This window comes from Octopus bimaculoides, chromosome 7 (genome assembly GCF_001194135.2).
Source record: "Octopus bimaculoides isolate UCB-OBI-ISO-001 chromosome 7, ASM119413v2, whole genome shotgun sequence".
Lineage (NCBI taxonomy): Eukaryota > Metazoa > Mollusca > Cephalopoda > Octopoda > Octopodidae > Octopus > Octopus bimaculoides.
Window position 1 is genome coordinate 90,108,036 of NC_068987.1, and position 22,021 is coordinate 90,130,056.

At 37.9% G+C, this 22,021-nt stretch overlaps 2 protein-coding genes across 2 annotated transcripts in view; one reads left to right on the forward strand and one right to left on the reverse strand.

Annotated features, from left to right (window-relative positions):
- Positions 1-19,031, reverse strand: part of LOC106883367 (sorting nexin-33) — a 154,226-nt gene extending 135,195 nt beyond the window's left edge. The window contains exon 1 of the mRNA XM_052969796.1: positions 18,892-19,031. Within this exon, the coding sequence (XP_052825756.1) occupies positions 18,892-18,906 (15 nt within the window). The 5' untranslated portion in view covers positions 18,907-19,031. The remainder of the gene's footprint in view (positions 1-18,891) is intronic.
- Positions 19,032-19,035: 4 nt separating this feature from the next.
- The window catches only part of LOC106867177 (uncharacterized), a 61,561-nt gene continuing 58,575 nt past the window's right edge, over positions 19,036-22,021 (forward strand). The window contains exon 1 of the mRNA XM_052969459.1: positions 19,036-19,057. Coding sequence (XP_052825419.1) covers positions 19,051-19,057 — 7 coding nt within the window. The 5' untranslated portion in view covers positions 19,036-19,050. The remainder of the gene's footprint in view (positions 19,058-22,021) is intronic.

The window sequence follows — 22,021 nt, forward strand, 5'->3', positions numbered from 1 at the left end:
ACTGCCTTGAAGGGCTTTTAGGCAAATAATTAACCCCAACCCCCCCCCCTTTTGCCACTTATTCTATTAGTTTACTGAAGTGAAAAGTTGGGGTTACATAAACTAAACAACATCAACTGCCAAGTGATGACAGAAGGGTGTGATGACATACACAATGAGACACACACACACAGGCTTCCACACAGTGAATGCCACTACCAAATTCACAAGACATTGGTCAAGCCAGGGCTACAGCAAAAGACCTATGTCCAAGGTACCGTACAGTGGAACTGAAACCTACTACGTGAACTTAATTCCAACAGCCATGAGAGTGACTAATGAATTTATTAGCTGCAATTTGGAATATAACCATAAATTTGGGGTGGACGTTTTAATTTAAATCACTTAAAACAGAGAAATTGTAGATTAGAACCAAGAGCAGTTTGAGGTGAGATGATATCAAAAGGGTTAAGGAAAATCTAACAACACAAAAGAGCAAGATCACTTGCTGGAACAAGATGAATATTTGTAGGGAAGTGTATAAAGTTGGGTGAATTATTCTAATATTTATTGCAGGTACTTTGTTGTTCATCATGATCACAAGCTCCATCTGGGGAGAGAGATCTTCAAGTACATGTAGGGAATCTCTGGTGGTCCAGAAAAATAGTACAGGGGTTCCATGAACTAAATTTAAAATTTCATATATATGCATCTTAGGGTGCAGGACGTCACCAACAGTAAACAACATGAAATACGAAAACAAATGAGTTCAATACGCAAATAAGGAGAGAGAGAAATGGAAAAATAAAGAATACAAATAACGACCCTTCCTCAGTTGTCAGTTGTCTGTCTACTCCCCATTTCGAGCAATCAACGACAATATGAGGCTTTGAAGACAGTTGCTCCCATAAATACTAAAATAAAATTTTGGATTTATGGAGGGTCAAAGTTGGGAACAAAAGCAGGAGGGTCGTTAGACCTGAACGAGATATATAAGGATAAGCATATTAAAAGGGGTCCGTAGGAAAACTCGTTTAAATAAAAGGGGTCCTTGGTAGTGAAAAGGTTGAGAATCACTGCTCTGAGCAGTCGCTCAATCTGCTACATGTTACAGGTGTTACATCAGTTTTTCTTCTCTATAGGAGATGTCTAAATAAACATTACGGAATCTCTCATTCCCAGCTGTTGGATGGCCGTCGACTCGACTCAGTTCATCCCCATCTCTTTCACAGATTATGCTTTTCATCCCGCAGGTTGTCTAACGAAAACTATCTTCTTTATCAAGCCTTTTAGTCGCCAGAGGCCTGCTCATGCACCAGTTCGTCCTGAGTTGCATGATACCAGTAGCGTTAAGACTGTTAATGGTAGCATGCAAAGACACAGAGATACATACACACGCATAGCTATATAGACATATGTCTATAGACGAACATAAAAGTGCATAGGTACGTCAGGGGAAAATCAGAAAGCTTGGAGTTTTCGAAGGTTACAACGCCCTGGCAGCTAACAATCGACACGAGTAGTTTATTTCATGCTTCAACAAGTTTGAACACGTGAAACATGTTTACGGAAGTTAAGGGTTGCTGCACCTGTTTTTGATCTTCCAAAGTGTGTCCACATGTCGTATGTGATAAACACTGAAACCGAGTTTATCTCACGACTCGAGTTTCACACCAGAGTAACTTCACTTAAACTTGAGTCACGAGACAAACCGTCAACCCTGTGTGTGTGTGTGTGTGTGTGTGTGTGTGTGCGTGCGTGTCAGTGTGGGAAGTACACGTAAGCCTCATACAAAAAGCATTACAAAAGCTTTGGAGGGCCTTCAGTAAATTAGAAGAGCTGCACCAATGGAAGATCAAAGAGACTACCGGCCCAGGCGCACCTGTTGACTATCAACAGAAAAATGTTCAGTATTTGTAAAAGAATGTATTCGCTAGAAGTTGATGCTTCACTCGGTGGATTCTCAGCTTATCGCTTGGCGAAATCCTTTGAGCAATAGCTGTGGGAGTGACTATATACACAAGATACAGGAACTTTATTAATATAGATTTCTCTAAACTTGCGAAAGAACCAAACTATTCTGATTAAGAGCACACGCAAGACTTTCTGAACATGTACACCTGTTGTAAAGCAAAACGTTTGTCTAAGTGTTTCTTGATAAATTCGAGTGTAGACAATTTTTTAAACTAGTTGCGGTTTTCTCCTATAAGACGGAAGCAAAGAGGAAGAACAAGTAACATGATGCTAACCCAGTTTCATATAAACAAATTAGTGAAAACTAGAGAGATAGGACGAGAGAGAGAGAGGGGGGAGATTAAAGAATAGAGAAGTAGTAAGGAAGGAGGAGAAGAGGAAGTAGAGAGGGGAGGAGGAGGAGGAGGAGGAGGAGGAGGAGAGAGAAAGCGCAGCAAACGTCAAAGTCAGAAAAGAGAAGAAGAGACGATAGAGACGGACAAACGAAGCAGAAAGAGAAAGAGTGAGAGAGGAGGAGAAAGAAAAGAACGAGAGGAGCAGAAAGAGATGGACAGAGAAAAACAGAAATATATTGAGAGAGAGAACAACGAGAAGAGGCGAAAAGACAGACGAGGAAAAAAAAAAAAGAGAGAAGTAGATAGAGGGAGGAGGAAGAAAAGGAAAAGCTAAGTAGACAGAGAGAGGGTGAAAAGAAGAGGAGGAAGAAAGAAGCAGAATTAAGTGTGGAAAAGAAGACTGGGAGGCAAAAAAACGAGATGACAGGAAACAAAGGGTTTGGTTACATTTTTCACAGTAACAGGACTTCGGTGGTTGATAGATCTAGGTTAGGTTCATCCATTTAAAAATGTTCCATTTACAATAACCGTGAACATTAGTGTAAATAAATAAGAGTGGAGGTGTGGGGAGAGGAAAGAGAGAAAGAGTAGGACTACTCTCTTAAATTAGTAATAATGGACGAGAAAACTGGAGTGAGAGACCAACAGATTGGTAGGTTGTGAACACGAAGAAAATAAAAAAGGCAACACATGCACACACAGGTTCTTTTTCTTTTATTCTCTATTGGTTTCAATCGTAGGACAGAGGCCATGCTGGAGCACCGCCTTATATAAACACACGCAAGGTATAATATACTAATTCCGTGTGTGTTAAACGCTAAGTTCGATAAATAATAATAATGATTTCTTTATTGACCACAAGGGTTTACATTAAGAAAAAATATTATGGGAAGTACAGGACAAAACAAAGGCGTGTGTGTTGTAGTGGATAGCAGAAACTCCGCCGCAAAAACAGTAAAATGTACATTTTAGCCTGGAAATTATTTAATCAACACCATTTATGTTGTTCAGTTGTGTTGTTAAAATAGGTTAGAACAGTCAAGAACTGGTTTCAATTTAATCAAGATGTGTAGTAACTTTATTCCACCGAATACTGTGTTTTTGAATTTGTTGTGCATTCTTTATAGAGATTCTAACACTCACTAATGTTTTATTATTATTGTTTTTATTTGTGGAGTATAAAGATCTTGCAGGTGGCGGGTATTAAAAGACTGAACGAAAATGCATTTCAATGGAGATAAACAAAAGGATGAGAATGACAGGAGAACAAAAAAAAGATTTGCCTTCAATCGATGTTAAACTACGATGGAAAGAAAGCAGGTAGAAATGTCAGTGGGTGCTTACGGAGAGAGACAAGTCGGGTGTCAGAATTGACGTTTATTAGTTGGAGAGCTTTTTAAAAACACCCTCCTATTATCAAGTGATAATCACATCAACATTCCCACACAACTACGTATTTAAGATTAGTTTCTTTGTTTAGTTCTTTTTATAAGCTCAAATATTATTTATCCGTTCATGCTAAAAACATTTTTTTTTGTTTTTCTCTGTACCAAATTAGTTCAATAACAAAGGACGAATTCGCCACCCACAGAGAAATTCTGGTACCAGCTGACAGAGATGTATACGTGCCTATACAATACAATACAGATAAAAATCATGGGAATTTAAAACATCGTTTTGAATTACGGCAAGGTAATTCAAAATAGAAGTTCCCTCACACACGCTTAAAAAAAAAATCCTCCAATCGCACGCACACGTGCGTGCTTGAATAAACATAATCCCATTTATATAGCAAGTTAGTGACCCGGTGTCAATTACAGTTGAAACCATTTCACTTGATACACATAACAAACCAGTGTACTTATTAAGAAGGGCATGGTCAACGTCGTCATCTCATTTCCTTCCATTATGAAGCCATCCCAAATTCGACATTTTTCCTTTTTGTTTTTATCGCAGAGAAGCAAGTTGAGTATTGTGTTTGATTATGTGATTTCTAGTACAAATAAAATCAAACATTTTTTTTTTACGTCGGATAAAAATGCCTCTAGTATACAAAAGAGATGATGGCTACAGCTAAAGCTCCTTCGGCCTTGATAAAAGGCTAACTGAAATGGGATGGAACACTAAATAAAGAACAGTGATTCACAGAGAAGGTATGTATGACTGACGTTAGTGGCTTTCTCAGATGGCCAGAGACGACAAATGACCTCAATCAGAAGATAAACATCGTACTATATAATCTGTATATTCTAACGTCAAAATTTATAATACGTATGACGTGAATAAAAAAATGTGTGCGTAGGAAGTGAGTTTAGTATCAAGACAAGCCTGCTTATATCGATACGTGTGTGTGTGTGTGTAAATTTACGGGGAAACAGGTAAGCGTAAAAATTCGATCGGATATATGATCCGGTATGACAAAAATGAGCAATGAAATCATGAAATCACAGCAAAATAGGTGTTGAGTCATTATGCAGGCCGGTATATGATAACTGAGAAGTAGAGTGCTTTTAAAAAATCGTCATCAAAAAGGAAACGACGTGACAGTGGAAAAAGTCTGATCAAATAATGAAATATGGACAGAATAGCAGTTTTATTTTTCAACACCACAATTGTCATCGAGTAGAGAAGTGAACATTTATATGGACGTTCAACTTTCAACTAAAATTAGTGGCCAAATCACTCTCTAATAAAGAAGCGTACGTTGGATAATATAGTCTTTGGTATACAATAGATGAGATGGTCACGGCCTAAATTTCTTTGATCATAGTTACACTTGACCAGAGCTAAGTGAAATGGGGTTAATCACTTAAGAACAATGATTAAAACCAATAATTTTCAGTCGTTTCCCATATTTTAACGATGGCAGCAGTTTTTACCAAAACAGACTGAATTCCAAGAGTTAGACAGACAAACGCCTTAAGTTCTCAAACCGTTACATTTTTGAAGAAGGGAGAACTTAATGATTGGATTTAGTTTTTTAATGGTTTTAAGCACGAGATAAGAGACCCTGTGACCTTTTTCTCGGTTTCCAAAATGGGAATGTGGCCTGTATTGTATTGTATACTTGAACAAAGCACTGCATTCCAATGTTGTTCCAGCCAACTTGATGGCTGTAAAGGTGTGGCATCCCATCCAGGGAGGGGAGGTGTTATGATCTCAGTCATTTTAACACCATGGAAACCAGGCAACTGGCTCTAAGAGTCCTAAGATTCGACACAGTCCGAGAGTTGACTATAACGATGAGGACTGATAGGACAGACTTATCCTAGGACTGGAGGTCTGGTCCAAATGCCTACTAAGGACCATGGATCAAGTCTGCGGGGTTCAATTGTCGAATCTCCAATGTGTCACAGGTTTTATGTTTGTTACAAAACAAGTTAGTTTTGCTTTGTTGTTTGGGGGGAGGGGTTAAGGGGAAGAATAGATCAATTGCTCGGTTGACTTCTCAGATATATGAAATGCAAAACGTAACCAGAATAAGATTTGAACTTAGATGGTAGAACATAACTGATTGATATTTTGTGTCAGCAACTTCAATGACAATGATGTTCAGACATTGGCATGAAGACATGCTGAAGGAAGAGTAAAATCAATCAGTACTTTATTTTATCAACTCCAGAAAAATATAAAGCAGAGTTGACGAAACAACGCACACAGCTAAAGTATGTTGAAAGTAAATCTAGTGGAGGTTTGCATAGCAATGGTTATGTGTACATAAAACATCTTTTATAAGCTTTCATCTACTAGTCTCTCTCTCTCTCTCTCTCATGGTGACAATATCTTAAGCATTATTCTTCATGCAACTTACAGATTTCGTATGACATCCTGTAACATGCTACTGCTGATAAATCTAACATTTCATATTAGAAGAGTTACGTCTCCAGGAAATAATTCTATTGCAATATCCAGTTCACTGAAGAGACCACATTCTTTAATATCACATTTTTATTTATTCACTTATTTTTTTAATTTCTTTTTTTTTTTGGCTACTTTCACTTGGCCTTGAAATCTTGACCTGCAAATCTCAGTTTGTATTACTTCAAAATCTACATTTACAATTGAAACTTTGTAATTATCCAAATGTCTCTGCTAAATGATCAATAGCTGTGTCCAATAATGAATCTTCTGAATCAAATTTCCACATAATAAAAGCATTACTAATAAAAAATTAATGTTATTTTAATAGCTTTCCAAACTACATTTTGACAGCCCAGATTGGGTTTCAAAATCCATTACAATACACTTAATCAACAAACTACTTGTTAAGCATGGATGGTATGCTGATTAGCAGTTGTATCTCTGAAGCTACAAGGTTTGATATGTACACAAACACATTGTTTCTCTGGGGTTGGTCAAGTGATAAGATCCCAATAAAGGTTGGGAATTGATTAAGGATGTTCATTTTTTTAATCTTCAGAGAAATGGATACATTCAGCATGTTTGTATTTTTACTATGGAGGTTTGCCACAGCCATGCAAAATAATTAAAAGAAGAGAAAATAGTTTACTAAAATTTCAGGAGGCTATGCTGTTTACTGTGATGCAGTTTCTGGTTGAGTCTTAACAATTGACTGGAAGTTTTGTAACTGCAACATCAACATTGTCATCATTTAATGCCTGTTTCCCATACTGGCATGGATTGAACGATTTAACAGGAACTGGCAAGGCCAGGAGCTGCACCAGGTTCCATGCTCTGTTCTGGCTTGGTTTCTACAGATGGATGCCCTTCCTAATGCCAACCACTTTACAGAGTGTACTGGGTGCCTTTTACATGGCACTAGCACCAACAGGGCCACTGAGTAACTTGCAAGACAAAAACCCACTTAGCTAAGAGGGTGTAGTAGAAAGCAGGGTGGTGGCTTCATGCCAGTTGATGAGAGATTCGAGGTATAGACAGACATGGGTAGGTATCCTAATGCCAAATGTTCCCTAATGTCCTCTTTGGTAGCAACAAAACTTAGAAGCCTTTGAGTTTACTGATCATGACTTAACACTTCAATTTCTCTGACCTTGCGATTCAGGAGTCAAAATACTTCTTATTCATCTTCGGTCTTGCAACCAAATTTACTGCTTTGAAGTTGGCTCTCAACTCAACACCATCATCCCTTAATGTTCACTTTTCCATTCTTGCATGGATCAAGTGGAATTTGTTGAGGCAGATTTTCTATGGTTCAAAGCTCTTTGTGTCATCAATCAAATAAGACAAGGTTTACCTGTGTCCCAAACATTGTTTCTCACTGAAAACTTAAAACAAACAACCTCACTTGTATAACAATGGTGGTCATTTACAACCATCACATGATGCCCAGACAAAGGACACACATCCATTATACATGTAATGAGCTTCTTTTAGTTTTCACCTACCAAATCCACTCTCAAGGCTTTGGTTGGCCTAGGACTATAGAAGAAAACACTTGTCCGAGGTGTCACACTGTAGGACTGAACCGAATACCAAGGTTCTCATCCACGCAAACACATCTATACCCCTATGCCACACCTACAGCCCTACAGCTATTTCACTGTGGTCTCACTCAGGGAAAACATTACAGTCTCACCTTGTCATGCCTGTAACTCTGACTTACAAAAGCTTTCTTTTTCAAGTACTCTGCACTCTAATTTCAAATCCAGCAAAGATTAAATTAATCTCTCATTCTTTCAGAATCGATACAATAAAATTCCAATCAAGAGCTGTGGACAGGCAGAATTGGTAGAGCATCAGCCAAAGTACAAGTATACAAATATGGTAAATATATTACTAAGCAATAAACAGAGATTAAACTGCTCCAGTGGTTTGCAAAACAGAAGATGTTATTTTGCCAGTGATAGTTGGATTTTCTTCATAAATCTACAGGACAAATACTTAAGTACCGTTTTAGGTGATGGAAATGCTCAGCAGTTCCTCATTTCACTTTGCTGTGTAAATGACAAGGTCAGTCATCAACATAACTGTTTCGCTGTTGTCAATGTTTTTCTCTCCAATGCACATTGGATATTCTGGCATTCAGGCTGAAGATCTGTCTTTCTTTTTATATGTGGTCTGCTATATAAAAATATTCTTTTCTACTGAAGGCATGAGGGGCCTGAAATTTTGGGGGAGGGGGCCAGACGATTAGATTGACCCCAGTACACAACTGGTACTTAATTTATTGACCCCGAAAGGATGAAAGACAAAGTCGACCGCAGCAGAATTTGAACTCAGAACGTAAAAACAGACAAAATACTGCAAAGCATTTCACCCAGTCTGCTAACGTTTCTGCCAGCTCGCTGCCTTGCTGTATAAATATATTGCATCAGTAGCTTCAGACACTGTGTTATTGCAGAAAGCAAATGGAAGTTCAAAATAAAATATACAGTAACAATGGTTTCTGACAACTGAAGTGAAGTTCTTTGATAGGAAATGGTGTGGGAGGAAAAAAAAACAAAATGTAAAAAAAAAAAAAAAAAAAAAAAAAAGTACTTTTAAAATTACTGACAGATTTGAACCACTTGAAATGAGGAGGCCGGGCAAATCTACTTGGGTGGATTGATGCGTTGATGAGATTGATGACAAGGATATCACAGCTCAGTTTAAAAGCACAAATCTGTTGGTTCATACATTAGATTTATACAAACTTATTACGAAAGCATATTTGGACGCATAAGAAAGTCATTCTCTGTATTTTATCAAAGAGAAAAGACAATGAATGATTTTTCTTGGGCGTTCAAATATGCTTCAAGTATATTTAAACTGCTAGCAAATTTGTATTTATATATATCACTGCTTAGCACCATCACTTTGTATTTTAAAAGAATCATATCCTAACAACAAGCATTAAGTTTTATTACACTATTCTAGTTTATAAGAAGATTATTCTTAGATTAGAACTTTATTAGAAGATTGCTTCAAGAATTCACTATATTTGTAAAATTTGTAGTCCAAAAGTTAAATTTTCAAAACAGCAAATACATGTGGCCTTGTTTATCAGATTTAATCATCACTGATTCAGGATAACATGATACACTCACCTGTGGACCATATTATGTTCATCATTGATTGATCTGTAATTATATGGGTCAATATTGAGTCAAAGATTCTACTTGGAGCATAAAAACATGCCCCAGTGACCATCTTCAATGCTCAGAATGCAACAAGCACAGAAATGGTTGTGTGATAAGAAGTTTGCTTCCCAACCACTTGGGTTCTGGGTTCAGTCCCACAGCGTGGCACCTTGGGCAAGTGTCTTCTATTATAGCCTCAGGCTGACCAAAGCATTGTGAGAGGATTTGGCAGACAGAAACTGAAAGAAGCCCGTCGTATATATTTTTATATGTGTGTGTGTGTGCGTATCCCCCACCACTGCCTGGCAACTGGTGATGGTGTGTTTATGTCCCCATAACTAAGCAGTTTGGCCAAAGACACAGATAGAATAAGAACCAGGATTAAAAAGTATTAGGGTCGATTCATTTGACCAAAATTTGAGGTAATGCCCCAGCATAGCCATCGTCTAACAACTGAAACAAATAAAAGATAGAAGATATCAGTTGTATTTGAATGACTGCGTTGTGAGGCTGCTTATGTTTTTTATACAGATTTATATACTTGATTGAAGCCCTCAACAGGGGACCAGCGAAGAGAAAAACAAAAACAAAGGCATTTGATCCAAACAAACAATGCAGACAAGTGTATTCTTTAGAGGAAAAGGTGGAGAGGATCAGAAAGATATGTGTGATGGTGGAGTGTTTGCTGTTGTGAGCCGTGGGTTTGGTGTCATTTATAAAGTGCGTGGAGAAGATTCATTTATCATTGTGTTTTTTGGGGAAACTAAACCCACATGATAAATGGAGATAGATGTGCGTGTGTGTGTGTGTGTGTGTGTGTTTGTGCGTGTGCGTGTGCGTGTGTGTGTGTGTGTGTGTGTGTGTATATATATATATGAAAGCACAAGTATTCCAGTAATAATATAAAAAACGATCTATGTACATTATGAAACATATGGATTTTCTTTTGTGTATATAAATATATTTTATATTGTGACAACTATTAACGCATATCTGTCTGGCCTTGTGGTCAGGTGACTGTTGTAGCCAGCTCAAAAAATAATGGCTGAAATGCTTAACACATCTAAAAACATTTCAGTTGGAGTGGGTTGTTGCTGTTTAGCCCAAGGCCAATCCTGACAGAGCAGGCCAATGATCAAAGATAGTCCAACTAGCACCATCTCATCTTATATTCAAAAACAGTGTGCCTAGAACCACATTGTGTCTTTCTTTTACTTGTTTCAATCATGGAGCTTTGGCCATGCTGGTGCAACACCTTCAAGGGTTGAGCTAAACAAAACAAACCAAGTGCTTACTTCTAAGTTTGGTAATTATGCTATCGGTCAATTTTGTCGAAACACTAAGGGAACACAAACAAACCAACACTGGTTATTAAGCAGTGGTAAGGGACAAACTGACACACATATATGATGGGCTTCCATATATTATTTATCAACCAGATCCACTCACAAGGCTTTGGTTGGCCGGGCCACAGTAGAAGACACCCAGGGTGCCATGCAGCAGGATCAAACCTAAAACTACTCGGTAGCTAAGTGAGTTTTTTAATGACACACACACACACACAAGCCTATGTCTATTTCTATAGATTTTTTTTTCTTTACTTTAAAGATGGTTGGGTATGATTTCAGAAAGATTTAGCTGCTCTTTCTAGCACATGAAACAACCACGTAGTTGCACATATTGGATGACATTCTGTTGGACTTTCCTGAATGCTAATAACTTGATGTTCTCTACACAATCGTTACTATTCATAGCGCCACCAATCAACTTTTCACCTTGTCAACAGGATGCTCAACAGACCTGACAAAGCTCATAATGGGAATTTTATGACGCATTAAAATACAAGGCATGACTGTGTTTAAGGAACTGGATTCCTAACCATGGGACTTCAGGCTCAGCCCCACTGTGTGACATCTTGTCCAAGTGTCTCCTACTATGGTACCAAGCTGTCCAAAGGCTTGTGAACGGATTTGGGAGATGGAAACTGAAAGAAGTCTGTGTGTATGAGTGTGTGTGTGGATATAAATATATATATATATATATATATATATATATACATACATACATACACACACACACATGAAATATGTGTATCTTGTATGTGTTTGTCATTGGACTGTGGCCATGCTGGGGCAACACCTTGAAGAATTTTTAGTCAAATGGATCAATCCGGATACTTATTTTTTTTTTTTAAAGCCTGCTATCTATTGTATTGGTCTTTTTTTGTTGAACTGCTTGGTAATAGGGTAATAGGGACAGAAACAAACCAACATCAGTTGTGAAGCAGTGGTGAGAGACACACACAAAAATCTATATACATACACAATGGGCTTTCTCCAGTTTCCAACAACCAAATCCACTCACAACACTCTGGTCAGCCTGGGGCTATAGTTGAAAACACTTGTCTGGCCATGGGGAAATATTACCTTACTTGAAAATAGATGAGGGCTGGTGACAGGAAGAGCATCCAGCCGTAGAAAATCTGCTTCAACAAAGCATGGAAAAGTAGATGTTAAAAGTGAATTCATTTCAGACTTATAAGCTATATATATTAACATATATTATTCAAATTAGTACTGCTGCTACATAGATTAATACCACTGCTATTATATAATTAGATTTGCAGTTATATAGATTAACCTACAGAGTTAAAATTGCCTTCAGCATAACATACAGGGTGATTGAAAAGTAACTTCCTATTTTAAAATAATTATAAATTATTTATTACGGAGATGTACTTGCATAGCAAGTGACCTGATCGGAGACCATGTGCTGAAACAAAAACAATTGCAGCATGGAAGGTGTTTATAAACCATTTAAAAACACACAAAAACTGTTAGATTCACTTCAGCATTTAAATTTAATTTGCCAAAATATTCGTTGCTTTGAGACTGCAACCTGATCATTGACAAAATTAAATATAAATTATTTATTAATTGTAATTTTTTTCTCAATTTTTTTTTTCTTCTGTGTTTGCTTTTTTGCAGAATGAGAATTTAATCTGTAATCATTCGTAAATAGCTAAATGCCCACTTCCCCCGGGAGATGGATGGGCCGTCATGGTCTACATGAGTAGCCAACCAGGAGACCCGACTTAACACCTTGTGACTTCCTTCTTTAAGGTTGATTAAAGGAACAAGTTTACTGTACCAAATCAAAGACTTTGGAAGAACTTGAAGAGGTGAATACGAGAAGTTATGTCTTCCTTCCCACCAGAGTTACTGGTGAAATCAGTTGAGGCAATTTCGGGGAACTCAAGAAGATGGTGGCGACATCTGGAGCCCATATCAAATTTTAAATAAAACCTCATACTAATAGCTTTCTTTTCATATCCATTTTTCTGTAAAAATTAGTTAATAAATAATTCATAATTATTTTAAAACATCACCCTGTATATTTGGATACACGATCACATGGTTTTGAATTTGCTTCCCTTGACTAGCTAGTATTTCTTGTCTTTCACATTGCTCAAGTTGTCATAGCTATCATGTGTAGCAGTGAAGTGCTGGTGTAGCTTTCTCTCTCTTTCTCCAGCTGTTATGTCCTGGATGTCCGACTGGGTAAAGGGTTGGAGACTGACTTCAGACACTTCAAACAATTAACAGAAGCATGGTACAGGCTAGGAAGACATCTCTGATTGTCAGCTTATATATAAACATGTGAAGGTGCTTGGCCAAGTGGTTAGAGTGTTGCACTCATGATCAAGCAATTGTTGCTTTAATTTCCAGACTTGACAGCATGCTGTGTTCTTGAGCAAGACGCTTCATTTCATGCAACTCCAGTCCACTTAGCTGCAAATGGGTAACTCTGCAACAGGAAAGTCTTCCGATCAAGGGAAATGTTGGCCTGCTCATACGTCGTCTAACGATGGGAGAATCCATTATATATATATATATATATATATATATATCTGGCACGTGCCATGAGTAATTACTCAGGGTAGGCAGTTGGTGACGCTTACATCGTAAAACACACAAAAACAAGTGCAACATAGGCACGTGAATGAGTTGGAGCCATCTACTTCTGCCTTTATAGCATGTAAAGAAAACGGTGTAGAAATGTACACAGCATGTGTACTACAGCAGTTCTGTGCATAGCTTTAATACTGAGATTGAAAGGCAGGGGCGAATTATGTCTACCTAATCTACAAAAAAAATAAAATGTTTTGTATTTTATGCAGAACAATCAGAGTAACCTTCATAATTTTATTGAATTAGGGGCATATGTTGCCATAAAAGGAAAATGTTGCTACCTTGCCTACTCAGCAAAGTGACCGAGACCTTTGGAGATATGCTGTGCATGAAAAGAGCCAGTAAGCCAAGTGAGACCATACCTGGGGCCTATGATACTGGTGTTTAACCAGCCCATTTAAGAGTACTTTTCAATCATTGGGCAATAAAGTGCACTTGCAAAGACCTGTCGAGGCAAGTGAAATTGTTGTCGTGGCTGATGACAGTACCACCTGATTGGCACGTACAATGCAACAATCGAGCGTGGTCGATGCCAGTGCCACCTGATTGGTACCATGCCAGTGGCACATAAAAAGCATTGTTCGAGCGTGATCGTTGCCAATGCCACCTGACTGGCTCCTGTGCCGATGGCATGTAAAAAGCACCATTTGAGCGTGGTTGATGCCAGTGCCGGTGGCACGTAAAAAGCACCCACTACACTCTCGGAGTGGTTGGTGTTAGGAAGGGCATCCAGCTGTAGAAACATTGCCAGTTCGGATTGGAGCCTGGTGCAGCCTTCTGGTTCGCCAGCCCTCTATCAAACCGTCCAACCCTTGCCAGCATGGAAAGTGGATGTTAAATGACAATGATGATGATACATACACAAAGGGAGATATGGTTGTATTGATAAGGACAAGTGTTACAAAGGGATTATATCTACTGGATGTGTGTGAAAAAGTGTTCTATGCTGACAATAAAGGTATATTTATAGGAAAGGAACACCAAGTAAAACCTAAGAATTGATGGTGGGGTTAGCTAGGGAAATGTTTCATCTACAGATGGATTGACATGATCAAAAGAAATGTTAATACATCTTGCTGGAGACTTAACTGATTCATACCAACATGAAAAAGATAACAGGACATTAAAGGGACTGGTTAGAAATACCTGACCATCCTAAACCAAAAAATTGCATAATCACTGGCATAGCTAGAGGGCAACCCTTGAGTTTACCCTCTCCTACTGGACCCTCAAACCTATAGAGCTTATATAGCAGACCCAAAAGTGCCACACTCATAAAAGCATCACCCAGGGTGGACAGCCCCTTCCTAGTTATGCGACTATACATAATGTAGTCCAGGACATATAGAGATGAGGTTTGAGACGAGTTAATAAGATTATAATTTCTCAAACTATTCACCTTGATTTTGAAAATGAGGAATTTTAAAATTGATATTTACACTACATATTTGATTTATTCTCCAAACGTCATCAAGCATCTTACTCTTGGATATGTATATAATGCCAAATTAGTTTTGAATTAGGAATCATCATTTATAAACAAAGGGTAAGAACACTGTGCCTATAAAAGAATTATAAAGAATATTCTTCACTGGATCCGTTTTAAACAATTTTGCATATTTTTTTTCATTTTGTCTTTGAATGTTCCAAGCATACAAGAGGGTATTCTTGCATTTTATTCACTAGGGACTTCCTCCAACCATGTTCACCATTCAATGCACTCCCTTACCCTCCTTTCACACCCCTGCAAACTTACTCACCCTGTCTAATCTTCTGTAGCACTTATGTTCACCTGTAACTTGAGGGTACACCCCAACATACCTTCCCCATCATCTTTCTTTTTTTCCAATCTAGGTAGGCAGGTCTCTTCTTAACAGCAACACACCTGTTGCTATCCCTCTTAATCTCTCATCACCCGACACAAAGCCACCTCCCTCAGAACTACTCCCCACCCCCACTCTGTTGAGAAGTCTTGTCTTATGAGTTACTTGGCGACCTCACTGGTGCTGGTGTCATGTAAAAGACTCCCTGTACACACTGTAAAGTGGCTGGCATTAGGAAGGGCATCCAGCCCTAGAAACTACTACAAAGCAGACATTGGTGCCTGATGCAGTCCTCTGGCTTGTTGGCCCCTGTCAAACTGTCCAACCCATGCTCAACATCAAAAATGGACATGAAATGGTGATGATGATGTTGAGCACTTTGAGAAAGGTGAGATTGAATTTTACAAGAAAATAGTGACTTTCTTGAAGACCCTTTCTCAATTTTTTTAGATTTCAATCCTTCTTTTTGACAATTAGTTTTGCTCCAATCCTCATACGCTCTTCAAAATGATGTTACACATTATGGAAGATATTCAATGCATTTTGAATTTGTTTCCTAGCACTACATTTGCACGTACCATATTCCAAGAATATAAATTCTATTCTTTCTATTAGAATTTATGTAAAAATAGTTTTTTGTTGTTGCTATTTTGTTCCGCAAATCAGAGAGAGAGAGAGAGAGAGAGAGAGAGAGTGATAGAGAGAGGGAGAGAGAGGGAGAGAGAGAGGGAGAGAGAGTGATAGAGAGAGTGATAGAGAGAGATAGAGAGAGAGAGAGAGAGAGAGAGAGAGTGATAGAGAGAGAGAGAGTGATAGAGAGAGGGAGAGAGAGTGATAGAGAGAGGGAGAGAGAGAGAGTGATAGAGAGAGAGTGATAGAGAGAGAGTGATAGAGAGAGAGTGGGGGAAGGGGATGCCAGCTGAACAAATTATACATTGTGAATACTGTAGATAATTAAGCTTTGTTAGAAATGGTAACGAAATTAGAAAAGTGATAACATGACAATCATTCCAACACGTGACATACATTCATACACATGTATACATACATGAATACTATATCAGTGTGTGTGTGTACACATACATATAGTATACAACAATACATGCACATAAAACTCATACTACACATATAAAAGGCATCCTTACTTTGTGTCATGTCATACATTCATTCATTCATATATATTATTGGACTTCTAAGTATCACACATCCACACAGATACACACACACGTGTGTGAATGTGTGCTCACACCCGCGCTCTAAGAAATAAACAACGAAGTCTGTTTTTCTTTCTGTAGCGAAGGACTTCAGAGATAGCGAGATTCTTTTCCTCCGACGGAATGTTCACACTTACCAAATTTACGAACCCCCCCCCCCCACGCACACACACGCACAGACGTGTGTGTGTATGTGTGTGCGTCGGTTTCGATTCTGAATGTTCCAGCTATTCAATCCTTTCAACTGCCAAGTCATTGACTATTATAAGTGTTAGTGACCGAGTACTACAACACGTAGACAACATAATATTCGGGTAGAATCGGCGTGACACGATGTGACACGATTGTCGCCTCCGAATTCTAGTTCGCCTGCATTTGGTAAAAAGACCTGCCCAAGATGCCACGTACATAGTACGATCAAATCCAGGACCTCGTCATTGCATAGCCGTCTTCTTAATCACTCGGCCAATGGTTGTGATTTCCTTTATTGGCCACAAGGGCCAAAAACATTGAGGACGACACCAACGGACGAAATACAACACGAAAAGGTGGGGCATACATTGATCGTAACAACATAACTACAGACACGTTAACAGATACAGAAAATGTATAAACACACACGCACACTGTTATATAAAACCATTGCCTTCAGATGTCTACGAGATCTGTCAGTTTAGCCATGAAAAAGAGAAGGAAACACAAGAGGAAGGAAGGAGACGGATTCCAGATTGTAACTCGACTACAGACCGCTGCCGCCGCCACTTTGGTGCTCGACAGAAGTTAACTAAAAAGAAAACACACACACACTAACACTAGACGGACAGACAGACACACACAGAGATTCCATAGTGGCGTGATGCTGGTGGTGGTACAAGAGAAATAATAATAAAGATAGATAAATGCAATAAACGGTTTGATTTCTTGCATAATCAAGAACACCTTGTATTCACAGGTGGATTGGGAAAATGTGAAGTTATGGTCTTCATGCATTTTTTCCACTCATATCAATCTCACCCACCTCCTCACTTCATGACAACAGTATTGAACCTTAATAAGAACCTGGCAAGATTTCGTCAAATAATATTTACGTTAGCATATTGATACTAGGGTTGTTATTTCATTGGCCCAGGCGGGACTCGAACTCAAATTTGGTGAAAGGCAAGATTAAATACGATATGCAAAAGAATTTTGCCGTTCCAGTATCCCCGCCCTTCATCTATACCCCTATGGCTAATAAAAGAAACATTATTATTATTATTATTTCGGGGTTTTTTTAACGTTATGAGCTAAAATTCCGCCGAAGCCAACTTTGCCTTTCATCCTTACGGGGTCGATAAGATAAGTACCAATTGAGTCTTGGAGTCGGTGTAACTAACTCCTCCACCAAAATTTCAGGCCGTGTGCCAATAGAAAGAATTATTATTATTATGTTTATTATTAAGGACAACTGATAAAGTACATATTAAACGATAACTTGTGAAAATACACAGAAATCAGTGTCAGACAAGAAAGGACGGATGGAGTTCGGGGAGAGAGTACAGAGATGGAGGGGAGGTGCTCTGCATCGGTCTGCTTCGCTCTTTTTTTTTTTTTTTTTTTTTTTTTTTTTTTTTCTCTTGAACGCCCACAAAGCAAGATGAAAAATGGTATTCTGGCGCGAATAAGATTTCAACAACACGAACTTGTTGAAGTCCAAATAAACAGGAGACAGGGTGCATAAGTTTGGAAAGATGTTTCAGGAAATTAGAGAAAAGATAGAAAGTAAGAATTAAGACAGGAAAAAAACGGATAGAATTATAGACGAAGACAAAGAGAAAAAAAAAGTAATAAAAAGAGGGAAAAGTATTAGAATACGAAGAATAAGATAGAAATGTATGAGAATGAGGAAGATTATCAAAGACCCTGAGAGGAAATGGTAAATACATTTACAATGAAGAATATGAAATATTCAAGAGCATCTTTTAAGAAATAGTAAATGTCATGTGTTTGGCGAATGTTGAGAAAATGTTTGACACAGACTTTGGGGCAGGATGATGGTAAATTATAACTCTCAGATACAGACATAAACAGACACACTTACAAAAGATAAAAAGAAAAACAATTAATGGTATCAATAAACCAACGTTGATAAAAAAAAATCTAATGTTGTATATCAGAACATTGACATATTATGTTTATATGTGGTGTGTGTGTGTGTGTAACACGTTTAGCCACTCTGTACAAGAACTGAATCCAGATGTTGACTTTTTTTTGTTCTTTGTTATTTTGTTCTACATTATGCATGTTAAACGTTATGAACCTAACAGTTCAAAATAATAAGCAAATTGGATGCACTGTGTATGTGTGTGCATATATACATATATATATACATATATATGTATGTATGTATATATATATATATATATATGTGCGTGTATATATGAAGTAAAAATGGCTTAATTTATGATGACAGCTATTATTAAGAATAGAAATCGATGAATTATGAATGTGAGGTGTTATAAGTTTAAAACAGTTAGAATTTGAAATGCAAATTCGCCCGAGGCTTGACAACTTACCCTCACCTCTGCCATGGTAGCCAACCTTTAAATAACTGACATCTGTTGTGGAAACATACACCAACTTATAACAAATACACTAAAGGCCCGTAACTCGCAGTGGCTCTGCACTCAAAGCACCTTACAACTCCAGCCTCGACCACTCTACTCACTGACGTTATGTTTTGTTTGTTTTCCCTTTTTATTTATTGATTGATTTATTTTATTTTTATTTTTTATTGCACGTTAATTCACAAATCGACTTTGTAGTCATTCAGGAAGGACGTTGAGAAGTAGAAGATACATTTTTTGTTACTGCTATATTCTCTTGTGTATTTTTTTAAAATTTTGAATGCATTTTTTTCTTTTTGATTTAGAAGAAATGAAAATAATTATTTAGTTATAATTTTTTCCTTCTGCCTAACTACTTGTCTCTTGATTATCTATTTGTCCCTTCAGCTGTCTTTATCTATCACTCCTTTTCCTTTACATTCTCTTTCGTTCTCTCTATCGGTCTCTTGTTTTTCTCTTTGAACACACGAACACAAACAGACTAGCTACGTCAGGGAGAAGACGACGATGTCTTTTAACCGTGGTTTCAGGATCGTCTCGTATTGATGTTGTATAGTTATTATTATTATTATTATTTATTCTGTTGGTGGATTTGGGACCCAAGGACCCAAATTGTTTTATAAGTAATGAGATAACGATTTTCATGTTTCTATTTGGACTATAGAGATAGAAGGGAAGTGGGATATTTTCGACTAGAAATTCAAACTGCGTCACTAACACAGCTTGTCGAGAGCTTACCTGTTCTACAGTGCTTGCTACAGTTCCGTAATAATTGGCCAACAGTTAACCATTAGCTAGTAAGGTCACGACCTGATATCCTATTATAAGATGTTTCGTAGAATACTTTGAATAGAGGCTATTAAAGGTGACCAGCACAAAATGTCCTCGGCTTCCAGCGGAAACGAGGAGACAGGCATGTAGTTCGGCCTCTCCATCAAAACACTTGTTCATCCTGTCTGTGTCCGACGCTATGCATTAAAGATTGCAATGTCCAGCCATCAAACTTGATGCAAATTAAGAAGATGGTCATCATCGGATTTGATAAGCAAGTGAAAACAAGTAAGCGTACTTGCTCCCGATAAAATCAATCTGAGCTTGCTGGAGATTATATACCTTAACGTCAGGAAAAAGTTAGCTGTAACAGATTAACCCAGGGAGAGAGATTGATTTTGTCTCTTATCCGTTTAATACTTCAAACACTGGATATAATCACCAGTAACATTCATGCGGTTAGTGAATGGTCTCTGTTGAGGTTTGTCTTCTTCATCATCTCTACCGTTGTTATCAGTATCATCATTTACAACGTAACTATCATTTACTTTATGGGACAATTGGAGACGATTGATTTTTTTCCCCCATATTGTCAATGATCGCACAGGTCTGCAGTACAGCATTTCTATGTATTCTGATTACAACTATCTCCTCTCTCTCTCTCTCTCTCTCTCATTCATATACACGTGCACATGCTCAATAACTAAAGTATTGTTTAGATGAAGCATCTTATCTAAAAATTCTATGACAGATTTTCATATGATCCAGAAACATTTTAGTGTTCAGTACATCAGCTCTTAATTCAATTAACCAAATTCTTGGTGTTGAAAGTATACGGTTGCTTCTTCTAAAAGAGCTGTCTTTGGTACCATTATTGTCTTATCACCCAGATAACTGACTGACATTCAGAAACAAAATCATTGAACATCCAGTATTGTCGACAAGAGTCAGAACTGATGAAGTGCTGGTGCTGGTAACTAAAAGTAAAATGAATGGCAGCTGGTGTTGTTAACCAAGAAGCAGAAATGATAACAGCTGATGATGCTAAGCTGAAGCATAAGAAACTGAATGTTGTTAACCAGAAGCAAGTGTGATGAACAACTGATGTCCTTTACTAGAAACAGACATAGTAAAGTACAAGTATGATAACTTTAATTAATCAATACTATGCTCATATTGACAAAAAGTTCTTGAACTTAAAATGAGGTGAAAGGAAAATGCCCTTACAAGGTCCAATCCCTGTTGCGGTGTAGTAATTTGTGTACCTCAAAGGATAGAGGTCAGGCTAATAAGGACCACCTCTTTGTGGGAGTAAAAATGGGATTGCATAAGGCTATCGACCCTACCTAGGAAAAGCAAAGTTACAGAAGCATTGATGATAATTCAGAACCAACAAGCAGGAGAGGAAGGTCTTCCCTTGGGGAAACATATGACGAGGTGCAGCAAAATCCAAAGGGAAACCATCAGGAAGTTAGAAACGATGAAATGTGGTGGATAAAGCAAAGAAGAAAGAACAGCAATCAGAGATAAATGCATCTAAAAAAAGAAGAAATAGAAGAGAATCTAAGATTTGGGATTATACTCTTTATCAAAGAAAAGCAAAAGGGTGAAGTGAAGGGTGAGAAGAAATAGAAACAATGCAATATTTGCATTTGGTTACATTGCAGGGTTGGAATATTTATTTGGATGTTTGTCTATCTATTTATCTATATGAGTGTGTGTGTGTATTTATAATGTACACACACACATTGTGTACTGTTCATTTGGTGATAGATTCAACAATCCTGCTTGGATGTGCTTTTAATGTTCCACTGGCAATTACAAAAACTAATATTAACATTACAGAAAAATCATATTCCACAGTTACTGGTGGCGGTGGCGGTGGCAGTGGTGATGGTAGTGGTGGCAGTGGTGGTGGTGTTAGGGGTGGGGTAGGGGGTGCAGAGAACTGAGAATAAAAGGAAATGATTCAGCTGTAGCCTTGCAGTTCATTTTAAAGTTCAAATTTGGGGACTTTTTGCTTTTTGTCTTTTACTTTTTTTGTTGTCTGCTGATTTGTAAATAACCGACAATGGAGAAAGTCAATTTAGGGGCCAGATTAGATTATGTTAGAGAGGAAAAAAAAAACGTGGCTGTGTGGTAAGTAGCTTGCTTACCAGCCACATGATCCTGGGTTCAGTCCCACTGCATGGCACCTTGGGCAAGTGTCTTTTACTATAGCCTTGGGCTGACCAAAGCCTTGTGAGTGGATTTGGTAGATGGAAACTGGAAGAAGCCCATCGTATATGTATATATATAAATATATATA